The sequence below is a fragment of the Perna viridis genome, chromosome 5, assembly GCF_037379345.1.
Source record: "Perna viridis isolate PV_CMFRI_1.1 ecotype Kerala chromosome 5, ASM3737934v1, whole genome shotgun sequence".
In the NCBI taxonomy this organism is placed as follows: Eukaryota; Metazoa; Mollusca; class Bivalvia; order Mytilida; family Mytilidae; genus Perna; species Perna viridis.
In genome coordinates, this window is record NC_142449.1 from 13,066,453 (window position 1) to 13,083,275 (window position 16,823).

Below are 16,823 nucleotides of genomic sequence, written 5' to 3' on the forward strand. Positions count from 1 at the left end.
AAATTTCAATATACAATATGATTAAGACTTGAGTATAATTTGCGCTGTGATACACAAACTACTGATATCAAGACATACATGTACATGTACGTTGAATTCGTAGTAATTAACTCTTCTTAACTGAGCATGAACGATGATGCATAGTGAGTACAGTGTTACACATTTTGTATTCTATATTGTTTATAATAAGTTTTTTTGTCAGGTTGGAAGATTTATAAAGTATCCATGCATCAAGTTCATAGGACATGCTATATCTTTCATTACATTCTTAGTGATGATTGTGGTATCCAGTGTCTCAGAACGACCAAATATTACAAACCGAAATTTTTCCAAAATAGGAGAAGTGGTAGCCTACAACAATTACAAGGATTTCAGATTAAACAAATCAGACATACGGCATTCGTGTTCGAAGTCACATATTCAGGAAAAACTTCCGTTTGATTTTGCATTAAGGACGTATGAACCGGAAGTAATACATATGTTGTTGACCTTGTGGATAATAGGTAAGTCCGAAATCACTATTGCTATAAACAAAAATTAATACAATACGATGAACTTTGTATTTTGTGTTTAAGAGTACTTAGCTCAAATAACGCGTTTAAAGTAATTTGATCGATATAAAAATGAATTAATTGTAAACACATTTCATTCTCGGATTTTGAGTAATTACTTTTTGTCACGATTTGAACTGAAAAAAAACTTAATCTCAGTGTATGTAAATGAAAACCGGTTTAGTATGTAAATATAAAGAGAGACAAGCTGTAAAGCCAATTAACTGATAACAGTATTTAAGCCGTCACTATTCATATGAATGCTAAATGAGGTCGAATGCATAACTGTAGTTTGCAAGGACTCTGCAAACGTATGGTGTGACTATATGGACACAAGATACATACACAACGTTAGACTGGCCAAAAATAATTATCGTCATTACATGAATGTACATATAGCTTTTAAAAATGGTTTCTGTCATTTTTTAGGAATGTTATGGCAGGAATTAAAGCAAGTCTATGCAGAGGGTTTATATGACTACTTTGATTCTTTGTACAATTATCTAGATGTAGCAGTTTTAACTTTATATATAACTTCCTTTACCATGCGATATGTCAGTATTATGAAAGTGAGTAATTGCCCTTAAAAGTACTCAAAATACCAAGGTCTTGAAGGGGGGGGGGGCTAAAACAATTCACTCAATATAAAAGATAGTACACAACCCGACTGATTAAGGGATTAAATTAGAATTGTAAAAAAAACATACGTACTGTAGAAACCATATTGAATGATACTTTTACAATAACATTAGTTCTTTTTGCAACTTCATGGGACTTCACTCGCTTCAGAAACTAATTAAGGTATATCAGGCAGATCATATGATACGGGCGGCACAACCTTTAATTTTATTGATTTATTCATTTGTTTTTTGTATCAGTGTAATGTTAAACTAATTCTAATGTTAGGGAGAACATTATAACAGTGGGAAATTAAGATTAACTAGCAAATCAACTAAATTATGATTAAAGAGTTAATTCCTTTTATTTTATTTTCAAGTTTAAAGTCCTCTGTACAATGTAATTTACTTTACTCTTACCACTTCAGTGATTTCCAAACCAAGTTAAACATTCATTATTTAAAAAAAAAACATGAGTTCGTGATCTCTAATTATAATCGATGAACATTATTAGAAACTAAATTCAGCATGCACCATCCACTGCATGGTTCTTTCACAGACACCCTAAATATCGTTAAATCTACCCCAGACCTAATGTTCGAATTTGTTTAATTCACTTATGTTTTATGGAATATCTCACCGCACACGTGTGCAAACAGGAACAGTAATATATCCAATGCTAAATACAATGATACAGGAACAATTATTTTTATATCGGCAAAGCTTTGTAAGTAATTTTCCCAAGGTTTTACACTGTACAGCATTTTCAATGCTAATTACAATGATACATGTTCATATTTTTTCATATCTTTGTAAGTAATATTCCAAATGTTTTGCATACCATTTAACTCCATACCTACCACGTCCAATTCCATCCAATTAAAAATTTGTTTTATTAAAGGTAAACGAAGCAGTGGTATATTTTACAAATGAAACTCATTGGACAGCTTTATGTAATGGGGAGAAGGAAGCAGAGACTCACTGGTACTGGTTGCCGGCTGGTACGTCTGATTACATGTTATATATACACTCCGATTACCGGCTGTTAAATCTGGCTACATACCTTGTATAAGTAAAAGCTATCGTAAGGAAAGAGAGGGATATTGGATACGCCGATTAGGTACTGCAATACCTTACGGGTGCAGTGACAACATCCAAAGTATAGGAAACCTTTCAAGCCAATATAAAAGTAACATAAATGTGATGAATTTATATCACCTAGGATGCATGATGTCTCCATAGATGGTTTTCTTCGTATTATTTAAACCTCTTGTCTTCATCACATTAGAACTAAACTCTGTTCTATACTTCTCACTCTACTACACTCCCTTTACAAAACAATCTTGACACTTCTGTTTTGTGAACCTACCTCATCATTATACAGACTTGTGGCCATAATTTTTTATATTGGTTTCAACCGAATCTTTAAACCAGTTTGTGTAAAAGGTCAAGATGAAGAAAAGCGATCATTTCTTCCACTTTTGTCAACAAAGGTATAGATGCAATTAATTTGGCTAACATCCTCCATCACAAAAACGTCACGAACAAAATTTCCCCGTATTTCAAAGAGAAATCGATACCTACATATAAAATGCATTATTTCATATTCCTATACTTCACCATTGAATCCAAAATTTCAATTATTCCAGGCTATTTCAGGACCTCGAGATTGAGGGCTTCAATGCTTAACCACCTGACTGTTCTTGCAAAAACTCTCATTCAAATATGGTCCTTCTGGTCACGAAATTATGGGAGATTTAAACATGAAAACGAATCTCTCCGTAGGGTCCTTTGAAAAGGTCCCAAGTATCGAGATCCATGTTCTATAAATTAGAATTATAGCTTTAAAGTTCGTATGGATGCCGTGGAGCAATACGCAAGAAAATGGATGAAACTGGAACGAGTAGACATTGATTCTCTCTCAGAGTGTGTATAGGCTGTGAGGTCTTTAATTTTGAAACGTATGAAAGTTTTAAGTGGGTCAATGATTGTAAATGCTACATCAGTTTTCAATGACCCCATGTAACAAAAACGGTGTCTATTACACATAGCAAATATGTTGTCGTACCAGAAGACAAAGCCCAGAACAACATTGTTTTTGCATGCAAAACATATTACATCTAATGTTTATCATCAGAGGTAGACGTAGAAAATATACTGCTACCACACTCCCCAAAGAAGAGATAGTGGAAAACCTTAATTCCGTGCTATTCTCTTTTGGCCCTCTACCGCAGACAATGATTGTGATTCCCCATACTCAGTTAAAATTCCGAGTCAAAAACATTACACATCGTTGTTACAAAAAAAAAAAAAAGACTATACATTTTACCTATATACAAATATGTAGTTGTTGGTTGAGATTCCTCATACTTTGTAAAAAAATAACTCCAAATAATCTTCCAAATATACCGAAGAAGACGCTTTCAAAATTCTAGAATTTTTTATCGCCAACATATTTGTCCAGTGTGGTGGACGCGATTTTTTTCAACAAACAGTGGACATTCCAATGAAAACAAATTGTACTCCTCTACTTGCTGGCCTATTCCTTCACTCTTACATGTATGAGGCTGACTTCATAGCTGATCTGATCCAAAAGAAGGAACATCGTTTAGCTAGTGTCTTTAATCTCAGCTTCTGCTATATAGATGACGTATTATCATTAAATAATCCTAGTTTCGGGAATTTGATACATTTCATCTATCACAAAGAACTTGAGATAAAGGATACTACAGACACTGTGGTCAACCTCATATCTGGACCTACACTTAAGAGGTCAATGATTAAGTTTACTATTTAGCTTTAGTGTTATGAGGTAGGAATTAGTGCGAGCGAAATCCCTTTAAAATAAAATGGATTTTATGTCATTATACATTTATGCTAAATTAGATTGATAATTTTATCTTTTGGAGCAGACAAAGATACTCCAAATAATTGTAATCTTATTGGTTGAGCAGTCACGGGATTGGCGAAGAATGCATGTGTTTTTTCTCACACAACCAGAAGTAGTTTTATTGAAATATCCGAGGAGTTTCGATCAAATACCCCATATGAGTCCTTAAAACATTTTGTTAAGCAGGTGTTTTGACTTATGTCAAGCGCAAATATATAGAAATGTAGCATTTTGTTTTGACGAATTTCAAAATTTCTCAAGTGGTCAATATGATAATTTTAGGCGAATGTCTATACATCTTAGAGAGAGCATCTCTCGCTTAATACATGTATGTTTGTTTGTTTGTTTGTTTGTTGTGGTGAAACGTCCGAGCAGCAATATTTCAGCTATATTCAGACGATGAACATGAAATTGATGATAAAATGAACATGAAATGATGATGAAATGTTTGTTTGTTTGTTTGTTTGTTGGGGTTTAACGTCCGAGCAGCAATATTTCAGCTATATTCAGACAATGAACATGAAATGGATGATAAAATGAACATGAAATGAAAAAAAAAAGGATGGGTCACAAGGATAATAGGGTCGACAAATTTTGATTGCCACTGGAAAAAGGGGGGATGGGTAAGGTCGGGCAATTTAGCCTCCTGTGGCGGAGCGCAAAGGTTCCTACTCCTATTGAATACCACAGCAGGGTCCTTTAACGTGCGAGGAACGTGGCATCTTTCCCAGCACGGTGCACCACTATGGTTTGCGGTCAGGTTTTCGTATTATAGCCTGACAACCCCAGCATGTAACACGCCAGGGGTACCCCATTCAACCACCTGGGGCACACATCCCAGTTGCTCTGTGGACAGAGAGCCTAGCCCCCGGCTAGGTTTCTGAGCAGTATTTAGTCGCCTTATACGACGAGCTTAGCGCTGCTGCAGGCCTATTCTTTTAACACCCGGACCTGCACGGGGTGATGATGAAATGAAAAAGGGATGGGACACAAGGATAATGGGGTCCTGTGGCGGAGCGCAAAGGTTCCTACTCCTATCGAATACCACAGCAGGGTTCTTTAACGTGCGAGGAACGTGGCATCTTTCCCAACACGGTGCACCACTTTGGTTTGCGGTCAGGTTTTCGTATTATAGCCTGACAACCCCAGCATGTAACACGCCAGGGGTACCCCATTCAACCACCTGGGGCACACATCCCAGTTGCTCTGTGGACAGAGCGCCTAGCCCCCGGCTAGGTTTCTGAGCAGTATTTAGTCGCCTTATACGACGAGCTTAGCGCTGCTGCAGGCCTATTCTTTTAACACCCGGACCTGCACGGGGTGATGGTGAAATGAAAAAGGGATGGGACACAAGGATAATGGGGTCGACATATTTTCATTGCCACTTGAAATAGGGAGAGGTGGGTAGGGTCGGGCAATTTAGCCTCCTTTGGCGGAGCCCTACGGTTCCTACTCCGGGAGAATACCACAGTAGGGTTCTGTAACGTGCGAGGAACGTGGCATCTTTCCCAACAGGGTGCACCACTATGGTTTGCGGTCAGGTTTTCTGTATTATAACCTGACAACCCCAGCATGTAACACGCCAGGGATACCCCATTCCACCACCTGGGGCACACATCCCAGTTGCTCTGTGGACAGAGCGCCCTAGCCCCCGGCGAGGATTCTGAGCACTATTTAGTCGCCTTTTACGACAAGCTTAGCGCTGCTGCAGGCCTATTCTTTTAACATCCAAGACCTGCACGGGGCAATATATGTATGAGATAGATGTAAAACCTGTAAGAGGACGAAGTTTAATATAGACTAGATATATTTGAAATTTTTTTTGTTGATATTTTCTCAAGTGGTCAATTTAATAAATTTTAGAAGAATTTCTACACATTTTGCTTCGCTCACTGATTGATGTAGCATAATGTAGCATAATTGGGTTCTAAAAATAGGAACTAAGTAATGCACGTAATTTGACTGCATCATATGGAACTTTTGATATGACCGTTTTATAATGATGCATTTACTCGTTTTCCGTACTATTGCCGCCTATAGGTTTAATTGCATACAGTAAATACTAAATATGATGTCAAAATCGGTATCACATGATGTATCTACCTGAGACTCCTATATCACACCAAGGACCACCGGCCCTCGGGGTGATATAGGTCGAGGGTGTGATACAGATTTTAACACGTCATGTTCATTATATCATATATTTCAAGTATGGTCTGTGAAGGGATGTAGTATAAGGTATGCAATATAGGTCTAGGGTGTAATATAGGGTATACGTGATAGGTCTAGAGGTGTGATATAGGGTATACGTGATAGGTCTAGAGGTGTGATATAGGGTATACGTGATAGGTCTAGAGGTGTGATATAGGGTAGACGATATAGGGATGAAACAAACACTTATAATGCATACACAAAAAAGTTCTATTTTAATCTAAATATATGATATAGGAATATAATAGCTTTTTTGATTTATGATTTGGTTGCAGTATTTAACACAACAATATTTCAACTTGATTTTTTGTCGTTTTCTCCGTCTATTGTGTATTAACCATGATTTACGGTTCAATTATAATGATTACCTTATTTAATTTACAGATCGGTATTACTGGCATGCCTGGGACCCCCACAATATGGCTGAAGGATTATTTGCTATAGCAAACATAATCAGTTTTACTAGATTTACGTACCTATTGCCAGCAAATGAGCTATTTGGACCTATGCAAATATCTCTTGCAAGAATGATAACGGTAAGAGTGGTCTGTCAAAAAGTGAAACATACTGAAAAAATAGATTATAAGTTAAATAAGGAGCATAAAACGGTTTTTATTGTATATTTTTTATATGTGTATCTTTTATGCAAGAGATTAAGTGGAGATTCTCATGCAGAAGCTGACGCATTTGTATCGGACATTGTCATGTGGAAAATCTATTTTAAGAATTCTATGTGTTCTTAATTCTAACTTCTAATTTCATCACTTATCAATTGTATGGCATAATTCGAAGGGAAACTTTCAGTTTTTTAACGTATCACATATGAACTTAATCTGTTTTTTTTTACGTGCCTTTTATTTGTATTGTAATATTTGAAGACAGATTTTAAGTGGTTCTCATTTATTTTGATATAATAAGCTTTTGTTTTGATTTGATTTTGTTTTTCTTTTTGTTTTTGCATTTTGAAGTGTAATACTGACATAAGTGCCTCCTAGATCTAAGTGTAAAGAATCCTTATAATACCTTTACATGAACATTGTTTGTGTTCTGTAATTAACATAAATCAATATTCTCCTAATGCCGGAAAGTTGGCGGTCTTAATTTTAAACAAGAGGCAATCACTCACCTGATTAAAGTTTGTCTTTCAAGGGCAATAAATTTGACAAGGAGTTGTCCAACAATTTTGACTCACGAAGACTTTGTTAGGACTATCATTAGGATCAGCGAAGTTTTTTTCTTTTAGTTTTAAAGGTATTGGCGGAAAACCGTAAAACAACTTGTCATTTTTCATCTTTCAAGGGTAATAACTCTTACAGGAGTCACCTGACAACTTTGATCTCTGACGACTTTTGAAGGCCTTATAATAAGGGTCATTTCAGCTATAGAAATAATTTTGCTAAACCTAACGGTTTTGGAGATACTTGTGAAGAACTGTTGTCTGACCCCTTTGTTCTATTTTTAGTAAGAGCAGCCATGTTTTTCGACGGATCAAAAATCTTCACAACAGTTCTACGCACGATACCCCAAGGAACATGCATACCAAGTTTTGTTCCAATTGGTCAGGTGGTGTCAGAGGAGAAGATTTTTGAAAGAAATAACATTCAAAATAGCAATAAAACGTCGAAAAAGGGCAATCATTCCGACATGGCTTAATATATCAAAATGTAAATTTGACCACAGATAGATCTCATCATGCTAAACACTTTTAATCCAGTCAGAATTTGGCTTAACCTAACGCTTTTGGAGATAATGCGAAAAACTGCTGTCTGACCCCTAAGTTATATTTTTAGTAACGGCGGCCATGTTTTTCGAAAAATCCCCATATCAGTTCTATGCACAATACCCCAAGGAACATTCATACCAAGTTTGGTTTCAATTGGTCAAGTGGTGTCAGAGGAGAAGAGTTTTGAATAAACGACGACGACGACGATGGACGTCAAATGATGGCAATAGCTCACATGGCCGAAGGCCAGGTGAGCTAAAAAGGAAACTGTTTGTTCACGCACATCCGGTCTATTGCTCTGTCGTAATCAAAGAGTCACGATCCGCACATACTGGGAAAATAGGATCCGTCAACAGAAATGAGTACAACGTATAATGTACATGTATGTATAACCAGAATAGATATGGTGAATATATCAATGAGACAACAACACTACGGCACTAGGATGAAAAATGTCAGCCATGTGAATTCTAAGCTAATATAGCTTTATTTCGCTACAAATATGAGTTGAAGGTCAGTATTTGGCCAGCTACAGATCGGCATGGAATTAAAAAAAAATAACTGTTCAGTTTTGTTAAGATAAATATATAGAGGCTGCAATGCCTCTTCCCAGCAGAGGACAATACTTATAGCTTTGTTGTTATGTTGCTATTGTCTTTAATCTGAATATTCACAAACAACATCAAAAACATTTTTAAATGGTGTTTTATTTCGCAGGACATTCTGAAATTCGTTGTGATATTCTTAGTGGTATTCGTAGCCTTCATGGTGGGATTACACAACCTATACTGGTATTACCCTGTCAATGTCAGGAGAAAAGTGCAATTCGCAGAAAATAATGTTACCACAAATGCAGAGGACCACTTTGGAATGTAAATTTGCTATTTTCATCTTTATTTGTAGTGACAAAAATCTTCTCAAGCAAATCCATTCTAAGATTTAAGATGTATAAGATAATTATCAACATACATAAATCCTTGTATGATATGTAACAAATGTATTATACGTGTATCGTAAAAGAGTAATTAGGGGAACCAAGATTCTAGCGGAAATCAAAAGATTGTTATTCAGGGACAAACACCAGACATAGAAAACACAACAGAGAACATACAATAATCAAAATACTACAAAGTATCAAAAGTAAATGAACAACTCGGACTCCACTAAAACTGGGAGCATGGATTTGGTGCACCGGTAGGGTAAGCGTCCTCTGTTCTTCTAGAAACACCCCTCGAGTTGTTTATGCAAATCAAGTCCAATGTACACGAAAGAGGAAAGAAATACTACGAAACGTTGAACAAGTCAGTTTTTATGGTCTGGTGGATACACCGTAGCGATCCACTAGTTCATAATGATGACTATAAAACTTCTGTAGTGACTGTGATGACTTCAATCTTGTAGCAAGATTACTGCATGCACCATTTTGTTTTAATATTATTATCAAAATAATAAATATCATAAGGCATTTTCTTAGATATTTTGAAATTTAAAATGATGTTCAAATGAATTAACTTCATATCTTTGCAGTATTGACCAAACGTTTATCACAGTCTTCTGGTCATTATTTGGTCGAGGAGACTCTCAGGTTGTAGAATTAGGAGGATTTAACAGTTACTTCATACAGAACGTGGGATATGTTATATTTGGGGCTTACAATATCTCAACCGTTATAGTACTCCTCAATATGCTTATTGCTATGATGTCAAGGTCGTTTGAAATCATTCAGGTTTGTATAAAGCCTTATATTATTCTATAACCTTCGTAAACGTAATTATTTTGACAGACATCCTCAATTTGTAAAAGCTTCAGATTTTCGTAAATTGCCGAAAAGGGGACACAAGTTTTATTCATGATTCTGAACATCCTCAGTTCACGATCAAGCTGCAGTACTTGACAAACATTATGGATCTGTTGACGATCATCTCGTGTTTTACCGTATGACCGGGTTGGTAATAACTTACTTTGTGTTGATATTGAATAGGTTCATCATGTCTATTTATTATCTTCCTTTCACATCGCAAGTTAATTTGTAACTTTTTTGCAACATCCGATGGAATCTTAATTAGTCATTTGTTTCAATTAAAATGTTTGAGTTGTAAATTTAATATAGAACAAAATCCATGCTTTAAGTTCTAGTAGATAATAATGTGCGTGTAGTAGTATTCGAATGCCGATTCTGTTTTCTTTGGAAATACTAATGGACTCTGAATGACTAAAAAACCGTAGTAACAGAGATAATTATAATGCTGATAAGATTATTTGAGCTTTAGTACATTGTTTATACCTTACTTTTTTCACGACATGCTATTGATTTACAGGAAGAAGCTGACACAGAATGGAAGTTTGCCCGAACAAAGCTATATATGGAATACATAAGAGATGACGCAACACTTCCCATACCATTCAATATCATACCTACGTTCAAATCATTGATCAGAATCATACAGTGTTGTTGTAGAACGTTTTGTCCCACGAGGAAGGAAGCAGATGTCAAACCACATCCGGGTCGTGTCAAAGATCGCGAAATGTTCAATAGTACTGCTAATAGTCCGGTATTTATCTAGTCCATAATTTTTACCCTTTATTGGAGACGTTCGTCTATTTTTGAAATGCACCAAGCATTTGTTATATTTTTTGTAACTTAATTGATTAATATACATAGTTTACCATTCGTTTCCACTTGCTACTCCTATGTTAAAGAATCAGACAAAATGTGTAGCACGTGAAGAGAAAAAAAGTAGAGATTTTATTGCGTTATCAAAGTATTATATATACGTGAGCTGACTAATATACAGTACGCTATTATATTTCTAATTTTTACTTTATTTTGATTTTGTTTGTTGTGGTTTAACGTCAATACTTCAGCTATATTCAGACGATCTTTATTTTGAAATCAATAACTAATTTTGAATATTATTTTAAAGGCCCCGGATAGTACAGCCACGACTGGGTGGGACGACAATCACGAAGTATCGAGTGAACAATCAAAGGGCATAAAACGTTTCAGGGAGAGAAACAACACAACCAATGGATTCGTCAGATGTGATTCAGACCCTGACCTTGTTCACATCAAGCTGACTTATAAAGTAAATATAAGTAAAATATATCAGTCTACCGTCGTAACATATGTTTTAATGATAGTGAATCTGTTCTTTGTTCCAGCTATGATTAAGAAGAAATAGTTGCCTTGACCGCCAAGGATACTATGAGATTTATAAAACATTTCACAGTCTGTTATAACATCAATTATGACGACACCATGAACATCTTTTAATGTAATCAATATCAAGTATTATAGTATTATTAGTTTGAGATGTCATCATGATTTAAAACTAATCCTACAATTATGATATGTATTCACGACGACTTATCAATATCCATTTATGATTGAGATGCATATCTTACGTTTCTTAACTATCATCACAAAGGGGATCACAAAATATCAGATATGAAGGTCTTCTTCCATTTATTAGACTGAATCTATTTTATGACGTCGTATTTGAAAATCGAATATTATTTTAGTAGGTCGTCAAATATGTGAGATAGTACGCTGAAGTCAGTAAATGTTCGTCTTTAGTTCAAGTACTGAACTTTGGTTGCAGGCAAAAACGAAAAAAAAACATCCTTAACCTAATGATTTTATTTTCAAAACTTGAAAGTCAAACAATTTAGAGAGACAAACACAGCTTAAATAACACAAGTAAAAACGTAAAATATTGAACGAGCAAACCGTTCTATGGTATAACTGAAATCCATCTTTGCATTTCTTAGAAGAAACTTGTTATTCATTGTTCTCACAATTGCTTGCTATAAAGGCAACATGTTGGTCAAACGATTGTTTTAAAAGCAAAATGTTGGTCAAGCGGTTTCTTTTTGATAGGCAACATGTTGGTCTAGCTGTTTTAAAAGCAACATGCTGATCAAACGGTTGTCATAAAGGCAACATGCTGATTAAACGGTTGTTTATAAAGGCAACATTTTCAAAAAGATTATACAGCGAAATTAATTTCAATATTGACCAATCAATATGGAATCCGAAAAGTTAGCCGCTGTGAATTTAAAATTATGGAAAATATTTAACATTTTGTTTTGTGATTGGATTGACATTTTATTGGTTGAATCAAAATTCTCTCAGAACAATCACCTATTACATGTGACTCTGTCCAAATAACTCACATTAGTGCGTTGAATTAATGTTATTACAAAGTATGGCATCACCTTACTGTCATTGATGAATAAAAAGTTTGAAATATCGACCTTTCTCAATTCAAAAACTATTTATGAAATATTGTTTCCTGTTTCAGAGAGTGATGAAGAGAATTGTGAAAAGGTATATATTCGATGTTCAAAGAGAAGATGACGCCAGCGAAGGTGAATAGATTTCTGATGTTGAAATTATTTCAGTGTTTGATAGCAAAAGTAATGGTTTACAGAGTTTAATGAGCTTCTTGTTCTCTTTAGTGTGCATGGGTCTTACTTCGCAAGATCAATAATCAATGGGTCTGTTAAAGTCACAAGTTTTAATCATTTTTCTAGTATACGGCGCATATTAGAAATTGATGAATCTAATAAAATATTACAAACTATTGTAAAATAGAATAATAAAATATTGATGTCTACGGTGAACGTTAATGTTTTTGTAATAAGTTTTAAGCGGACTAATGTGCAGTATCAGTGTACTGTTTGATGATGTCTAAAGAAGATCAGTAGACATCTGTAGAAATGTTCTTTGACCAGAGTTTAAATATTAAAAAGTTAATTAAAAAAATAGTGAAATGGTGTCGAACCTCAGACCCTTATTAATTTGAACCTTTACATTTGTGTGGGTTTTTTTCTGGGTGGCGTGAGAGGGGGTGTTCATAAAACCCTCAACGACTAAAATTGCGGTCTACATTGTTGTGCGTGACAATCATGAAGGCAGATTTTGTACTCGTCAGTATTCTATACTGTACATACTGACGAATGTAAATGTAATACAGGTGCATCTATTCCATGCATAGTTCCAGTTGTGCATGCTATTCATTTATTCTATCGCTCTACAGAACTACACAATTTTGTACACTGATTTCTGTCCTTAACTTGTGCTATATTTTTATTGTAGTCGATTTTGACGAGCTGAAACAAGATATTTCAAGTTTCCGTTACGAAATGCTCAATTACGTATCTAAGAATTCCGGAAATGATGTGTTATTCGGTAGAATTTCTCAGATGGAAGTAAAAATCAACAGACTAGTAGAACAACAAATGCTACTATTAAAATGTCTACCAACCAGGCAAATGAAATTGAGTTGTGAATCAACTATGTTCATGACAAATCAAAGTGAAAATTCGCACGAAAATGGTGACGATAGCGGTATAGACACAACACAAGACGTCTGTCAATATAAGAAAGGAAACATGAAGCCATTACAGCAATTACAAAATATTGAAGAGGAACATCCGAATGAACTTACATGTACCAGTCCGTCACCCGAACAATACGACGCAGTTCAAAATGTCACTAACAGATCTCCCTCTCGAAAAAGGCGGGATTTTCAAAGTGAAAACAATGACGTTAATGTTGTTTCAACTGAGGACGTAGAGATGAAAGTTATTACGAGTCAATCAGAGCTTAATGAAGTAGTGGTCGAACATAACAACCTTAATCAATCTTTATCGGGCTCTACAAAGGATTTTCAGTTTTAAAGTATCAGTTTTCATTGTGATTGGAAGAAATGTTCATTCAAGTGCCTAAATTTTTTTTAATCAATTTTGCATATTTCAGTTTTAGCAGAATTTCATACTCAGTGTGATATCATACACTGGAACAAAATGATGTCGCCAAAGTTGTGAGATAAAAAAATCAAATGATTCCTTAATGAAACTTACACCACAATAGCAATCAAAAACGTATGTTGGCAAACTGGAGGGTTACATGGTTCAACTTTAAATGTGTATATTAGGGAAATAATGGAGTGCATGTACATGGCAACATTTTGCTCTAACAAAAGAATTATAACATTGATAACTTGTACCTGATTTTCCATCATTATATAATCAAAATAAATTTTCTAAACCGGTATATGCATGTACATATATTTAGGTGTGTTTAACACAAATGTGCGGAATTATTTTTGTTGATTGTTATTTCTGTTATGGTATTCTTTTGTCTTTCTTTGATCTAGTACATGTATAATGGATTCATATTTGCTCAAAAACAATCATAACCTGCATCGTTGTATACACAATGCATAATACAAAAGTGCTTTACTTTCGAATGGTTTATATAATGGTTTTGTTATTTTTGTTTACATTTTTTATGTAAGCTCCATATTATTAGTGTACTGATGAATATGATAGAAACGATCCCTTTTTAGTATACACTGATCGTTTGGTACTCATCATTTAAAAATAAATATGATGGTGTGAAAAATAGCTCAAGTTAAAAAGGTCAAAATTATATATGGGCATATTTTTTTAGGTTTGTTCTTCTACTGATTTTTTTTAATCTTATATAGACTATTGATTGATTGGTTGATTATTATTTAATGTCCTAAGAAAGAAATTAAGCATTTCAGGACAATAACGACTGACCAATCGAATGGACCCTACTTTGTTCTAGTCCGACAGCATGAACAAGATCTTTATTGTGCAATCACAGAAGCACCAGCCCGCAAGTAAGCATGCCTTCCCAGTCGGACACATTAATCTGACCCCGAGCCAACCAGTCGCCACTCTAGCTGATTAAGTACACTGTGCTTGGCGGACAAAAGTGACTATCAAAGTCTGGTTATGAATCGGCCAGTGATCGAACCCATGACTCCCTTACTCAAAGTGGGCATGCTATATATATATTGTAGTTTTTTTTTTTCTGTTTAAATTTCAGTTAATATTTGATATTTTATACATGGTATGTGATCGATCGTTTTGTATTTGTTGGTCAAATAAAATTGTTGAAGTAAATGAAAATGTTCCATCTTTCTGAGGAGGGGATGTTCATAACTATATGTATTATAGATCAAAACTACCGCAAAGTGAATCGGAAGTTAAAGTTACTTATAATTGTTCCATAATTAAAGGTAGACTTTTTTAACTATTCTAAAAAAAAATCTTAAAAAGCAGAATGTCACATGGCTATTGTAATTATACATCTGCCATGATCTACTGATTCTGTCACGATTTCCGAAATTCTCTGTCATATGTCCTTTTCTGTATACATGCAAATCATATCTGTATATAATGTCTATAAAAAGAGCAGAGAGTCTACAATTATAGTGTATCCTTGTTACATAGGTAACGGTTCTCTGTTATTTTTCTTTTTTCCTTAGTAGTTAAAAACTCTTGTTTCCAATGATAATGTACAAAGGTAGATAATCCTGAAAGACCAAGATTGTAGCGGAAATCAAAAGAATGTAATCCAGGGACAAATACCACACGTGGATACAAGACACATAACAAAGAACATACTATAACCAAAATAATACATACAAAGTAACAAAAGTAAATGAGCAATTCGGATCCCACTGGGAGTATGGACCAGGTACACCGGTAGGGTAAGCGTCATCTGCTTTTCTAGAAACACCCGTCGAATTGCTCAAAGTCAAGCCGATGGTAGACGAAAGAGAAAAGAATTACTATCACACATTGAACAAATCAGTTTTCATCGTGCAGATGGATACACCGTAACGATCCACGAAAGCTCATAATGACGACCCTAAACTTCTGTAGTGATTACTTCAATCTTGTAGCAACATAATCCTGTCCTAGAAACCTAATTTTAAGAAGTTTAGCTCGATACAAGAAGTATGCGTAGTTACGACAAGCTCTGGCAACATAACTGTAAGTTGTGATATAAAAACTCCATACGCAGATGCTGAAGGGATGTCGCCATAGATGAATGGAAAGTTGACAATACGGAATGAAAAGTCATCGCGTTTGTCGAATAGTTTGGTCAATATTTTTCTTTCCAATCGATCTCTTAGTGCAGGTCAAGGTATGAGTCTGACTTCACAGTGTGTGTAGTATCCTTCATCCCAAGTTCTTTGAGGTAGATGCGATGTTTAAAATCCCCGCAACTAAGATTGTTTAACGATAATACGTCATCAATGTAGCGGAAGCTGAGATTAAAGGAACTAGCTAAACGATGTTCCTTCCTTAGGATCAGATCAGCTATAAAGTCAGCCTCATAAAAGTGAATGAATAGGTCAGCAAGTAGAGAAACACAGTTTGTTCCCATTGGAATGCCGACCTTTTGTTGAAATACGCATGTACCACACTTCACAAAAATGTTGTCGATAAAGAATTCCAGCATTTTGAAACGATTTAGAATAGATTTTTACAGAGTATGAGGAATTTCTACCAAGAACTACATATTTGTATCTAGGTGTACCGTCTTTTTTATCAATTTAGATCGAAGATTGGAATTGATATAGCAGTCGCCTGAGCCTTTAGATTTATAAAGTCTGATAGCATCTGCAATTACACTACCGGAGGATAATAGTCCGATTGGCATACCCCACTAAGGTTAAAATGCAGATAGTTAGGTCCACTTTATTGGTATTTCTAACACATAAAATTTGATTATATATTTTATGCCAATAATCAAACCCAATAAACAACTTTAACTGCGAACTAAATATGCTGATTAATTTGGTTTGTATTAACACGATCCAATTAAAAAAAGTTGACCTGTATCCTTTTATCAGTACCTGTTGATTTCTATGCATTTACCCGAATAAACCAGTCGTTCAATGTCGATATATTCAAGTTGCTTATTTATTTTAGAAGAATAAAAAATAGCTAGAAATGAAAACCCTGCCAGATTTTGAATAGTCATTAATCATATAATTGAA

At 35.0% G+C, this 16,823-nt stretch overlaps 1 protein-coding gene across 5 annotated transcripts in view; it reads left to right on the forward strand.

Moving 5' to 3' along the window:
• LOC148616092 (short transient receptor potential channel 7-like) overlaps window positions 1-14,954 on the forward strand; it is a 75,167-nt gene extending 60,213 nt beyond the window's left edge. For all 5 annotated transcript variants that reach the window (XM_088582789.1, XM_088582788.1, XM_088582792.1 and 2 more), the window contains exons 7-16: window positions 203-503; window positions 981-1,120; window positions 2,070-2,169; window positions 6,654-6,805; window positions 8,710-8,864; window positions 9,520-9,718; window positions 10,311-10,544; window positions 10,917-11,078; window positions 12,297-12,363; window positions 13,094-14,954. In XM_088582789.1, coding sequence (XP_088438915.1) covers window positions 203-503; window positions 981-1,120; window positions 2,070-2,169; window positions 6,654-6,805; window positions 8,710-8,864; window positions 9,520-9,718; window positions 10,311-10,544; window positions 10,917-11,078; window positions 12,297-12,363; window positions 13,094-13,677 — 2,094 coding nt within the window. In that variant the 3' untranslated portion in view covers window positions 13,678-14,954. The remainder of the gene's footprint in view (window positions 1-202; window positions 504-980; window positions 1,121-2,069; window positions 2,170-6,653; window positions 6,806-8,709; window positions 8,865-9,519; window positions 9,719-10,310; window positions 10,545-10,916; window positions 11,079-12,296; window positions 12,364-13,093) is intronic.
• Window positions 14,955-16,823: the final 1,869 nt, after the last annotated feature.